General features: G+C 36.8%; 1 protein-coding gene across 1 annotated transcript; it reads left to right on the top strand.

Moving 5' to 3' along the window:
• The first annotated feature begins 877 nt into the window (after positions 1 to 877).
• Positions 878 to 3471, top strand: LOC110444546. Its single transcript, XM_021488916.1, has 2 exons — positions 878 to 1499; positions 2338 to 3471. The coding sequence occupies exons 1-2, from the start codon at positions 1106 to 1108 to the stop codon at positions 3342 to 3344; spliced, it is 1401 nt and encodes a 466-aa protein (XP_021344591.1). The 5' UTR covers positions 878 to 1105; the 3' UTR covers positions 3345 to 3471.
• Positions 3472 to 3524: the final 53 nt, after the last annotated feature.

The raw sequence follows: 3524 nt of genomic DNA, 5'->3' as shown, positions 1-3524 counted from the left end.
CCTGAAACAGAATACAGATGATAATTGTCTATTCTACCTGAAACAAAATACAGGTGATAAACGCCTTTCTACCCCAAACTGAATACAGGTGATAATTGTCTATTCTACTTAATCAAGAAAATTATGTTAGAATGAGACATTTTCAGGATGAAAGAAACAAATGCGGTCTATATATATCAAGTCAATTTCCAATGTAAGATGTTTTTCGAAAGCAATCATATTCTATATACATGTATACACATTCATTCTTGGATTTTAAATGACATTGATTAGAATTAATAATCTTAATAATAAGACAACTTTTGAACAGTTAAAATCTTACATCAGTAGCATTTTTAATGTCAAACAGTAATGAATTTATATTTATCAGATATTTCAATGAACACCTTTGCCATGAACATCCAAGGTGGTATTTAGGCCAGATCAAAGTTGTCCTTATGAGTTACAATGCAAACAGAAAAAAAATCCATTTCACTATCCTGGATGGATGGCATGGGGTTTTTTAATAATATAATGTTGATATTATTTTCTCTGGATTTCAGCTTGCTTGGGTCAATTGAAGGTGAATGAGAACCCAGAATGTGAATGTTCTAGACACCTGGAGACTTTACAAGGGCGTGAAGGTCAGACAACTGAAGACCTGCTAGCAGAGCTCCACACCTCCTTACTGCTCGGGGTTTGTCCACATGTTCTGTCCATTCTCCAGAACTATGATGGAACACAGTTACCGTCAGGATTTACAGCCAAATCCGAAGTCAAGGACAATATATATGAAACAATAACCAAGTTGTTTAAAAAGCATAAACATTCTACTGGAATTGATATGAACCGCTCCCCATCAGAGATAGGGGAAGGTTCTGTGCAGTCCTACATGCTCAAGAGCCTTATTCCCTATTCATGCACTGCCTCCATTACTGCTATTCACGTAGCAACAGCTCTTGGAAAACGCAAACTTCTTAGAGAAATTTTGTCAGATAGATTGACTCCAGTGGGCAGTTTATGTTTTCATTTTGAGACTGGATATCACAGTATTTCCCCTTTTCATACTGCAGTGTTGCATAGAAAATACAAAGTCATTGATTTTCTGAGAAAGAAATTTCCAAGCATGGCTGGCAACATGGATAGACACTTCGACCGTGGAAATATCACTCCCTCTACCTTGGCAGCACAAATGAATGATGTTTCTGCTTTAGAACACCTACTGAAAGACAAACAATGTTTCAGTGGTATGAACTCGAAGGCATTGCTTGTTTCTCTGGAAAACAGATCTATGGACTGTGTAGAGTTTCTCGTCAAAAGAAACCATGTTCGACTAGACAGCAGAGTCCTGGCTATGAATCGAGATGTATCACATTTCTTTAACTTACACAAGTCTGATCCAACCGTCAAACTGCTTAAAGATTTGATCACACAACCTTCAGAAAGAGACTTCCTCAAACTGATAGTGGATTACGAATGTTTCCCGGTTTACTTCATTGTTTCTTTATGTATATACCTTGGTAAGATCATTTAGTGATTCTTGACTATCTGTTTGGTATAACCTAACACAATTGTTATACTGGGTGCTGGTGAATGTCAGTTGTTAGATAGGAACGTTTCAGCATTTAGAATTGGAATAGCTGTAATAAATGAGCTTCTTCAGAAAGAAAGTGTACAATAATGTCCACTCTACAGTAACCTGTGGGAACCTTAGTTTATTGTCAGATCACTATTTAATATTTCAATATTTGATGTCATCGCCAACATCAGTTACAGTACTATGAGTGTCCAGCCTATGAAAACATTGGGGGTCAATGACATGGAATGATGTTGCTGAACAAAACACCTATATCTTCACTAGCTGACAAGGCATCCAATACATACATAATGTACATGTATTCTGTAGGACATTTATCTGCATAATAGCAAAAGTGCATTTCTCAACAAGATCATGTTAAACGGTTCTAGTCACTTTAATTCATAAATTCATTCAGAGCGTACAAAAAATAAAAGACTGAAAACAGCAGAGCAGAGATAGTATTGAGTGATGGAAATTGTTTTGAATGCATATTTTTTAAATACATGTACCCAACTGTTTAAAGACTGCAATGATGTATCACGAACAAATGGATGTGGTGGATAATTAAGTGTTGGTTTGTTTAATGATCTCATTCCTGGTTAACTAGGCAGGATGTCTTAGGTCTATGGCAAATTCAATAGCATACAATATTAAATTTATAAATTGATTGGACATTATTTGAACTATGCATAATTTCCACAGCTAAACTACACTCACTTTTTGATTCTAACAATTTCATTAATTAGTATGCACGTCTAATATATTATCTCCCTTTTCAGATGCCACTGAGACAACAAAGTTTCTACTTGAATCCACAAAAGCCAATTCAATTACAAAGTTTTCAAAATTTATGAATCTGGTTACCTTGGCAACACTAAAAAACTCACCCAGCCTTCTCAAGGTACTTATTAGATATGTTAGATTTCGGCATACCTTCCACTATACAGTTTGTTCTCCATTATACTGGGCAAAAATGTTGCACTATGATGCATGTGTGAAGATCTTGGAAAAGCCATTATATTATTGTCGTAAACAAAAAGAAATAAATGACTCTGACTTTGCAACAGTCCCTCCATTTCCTGCTCTACTTCTGGAGACAAATGTGATTGAAATCGATCTGCTTGGAATTGTAAGAAAACTGAAGGAATTTGGATACAACATCAATGCAGCCATAACAACAGGTTCATCCTGCCTGAATTTAGCCACAGATCAGAGGAACACATCTGCTTCTGTTAAGAAGAATGGCACACTTGTTAGTCTTTTGCTTGAACTAGGAGCAGACGTATTTGCTACAAAAATGTATCAAATTCGTGGGCAAGGGATGAACCCATCAATGCTGCTGCGTATGCTTTTGGCCAATGTTGACATCAGTGGACCACAAACTGCAGAGCTGCAAAGCTCTAGACCACAGATTATCATGCCACTAGTCAATAGTGAAATGCAGTTGTTAACATTACGTACTGCACACACTATTTGTAAAGATGATGTTGAATTCTTGAGAACAAAGTTAAAGGAAATGACAGATTTGGAGGGATTTGATAGAAACACCAGAATGTATCAAGATCTCAAAGACCACCTCGATGAATACGTTGACAATCCCCAGACACTGAGGCGCCTTTGCAGGAATTTTATTCGTAGAACAACTGGCATTCACTTACACAACTTTCTGAAGGGTCAAATCTTACCACAGAGGCTGGTCAATATATTGACACTGAAAGACGATTTGGAGCCATATTGGCAGAGCTGTGAAGAGAACCAGTTTTGGAAATACGGTTATGATCATTAAAACTGTTCAGGTAAAGTTTACTACTACATACATGTAGGTTAGTATCATGTAGAAGAGTTCTCCTCCCAACCACTTACTGGGTGTGGTACCTAACCTTTCTACAGTTACCTCCCCTGTTAAACATTGCAGCCCATGAAAGGACTCACACAACTAAATCAGCCAATCAGCAAGTGTTTCATA

Source organism: Mizuhopecten yessoensis, unplaced genomic scaffold (genome assembly GCF_002113885.1).
Source record: "Mizuhopecten yessoensis strain PY_sf001 unplaced genomic scaffold, ASM211388v2 hete_36141038, whole genome shotgun sequence".
In the NCBI taxonomy this organism is placed as follows: Eukaryota; Metazoa; Mollusca; class Bivalvia; order Pectinida; family Pectinidae; genus Mizuhopecten; species Mizuhopecten yessoensis.
The sequence above is the reverse complement of the archived record's forward strand: the minus strand, read 5'-3'. Positions and strand labels throughout refer to the sequence as shown.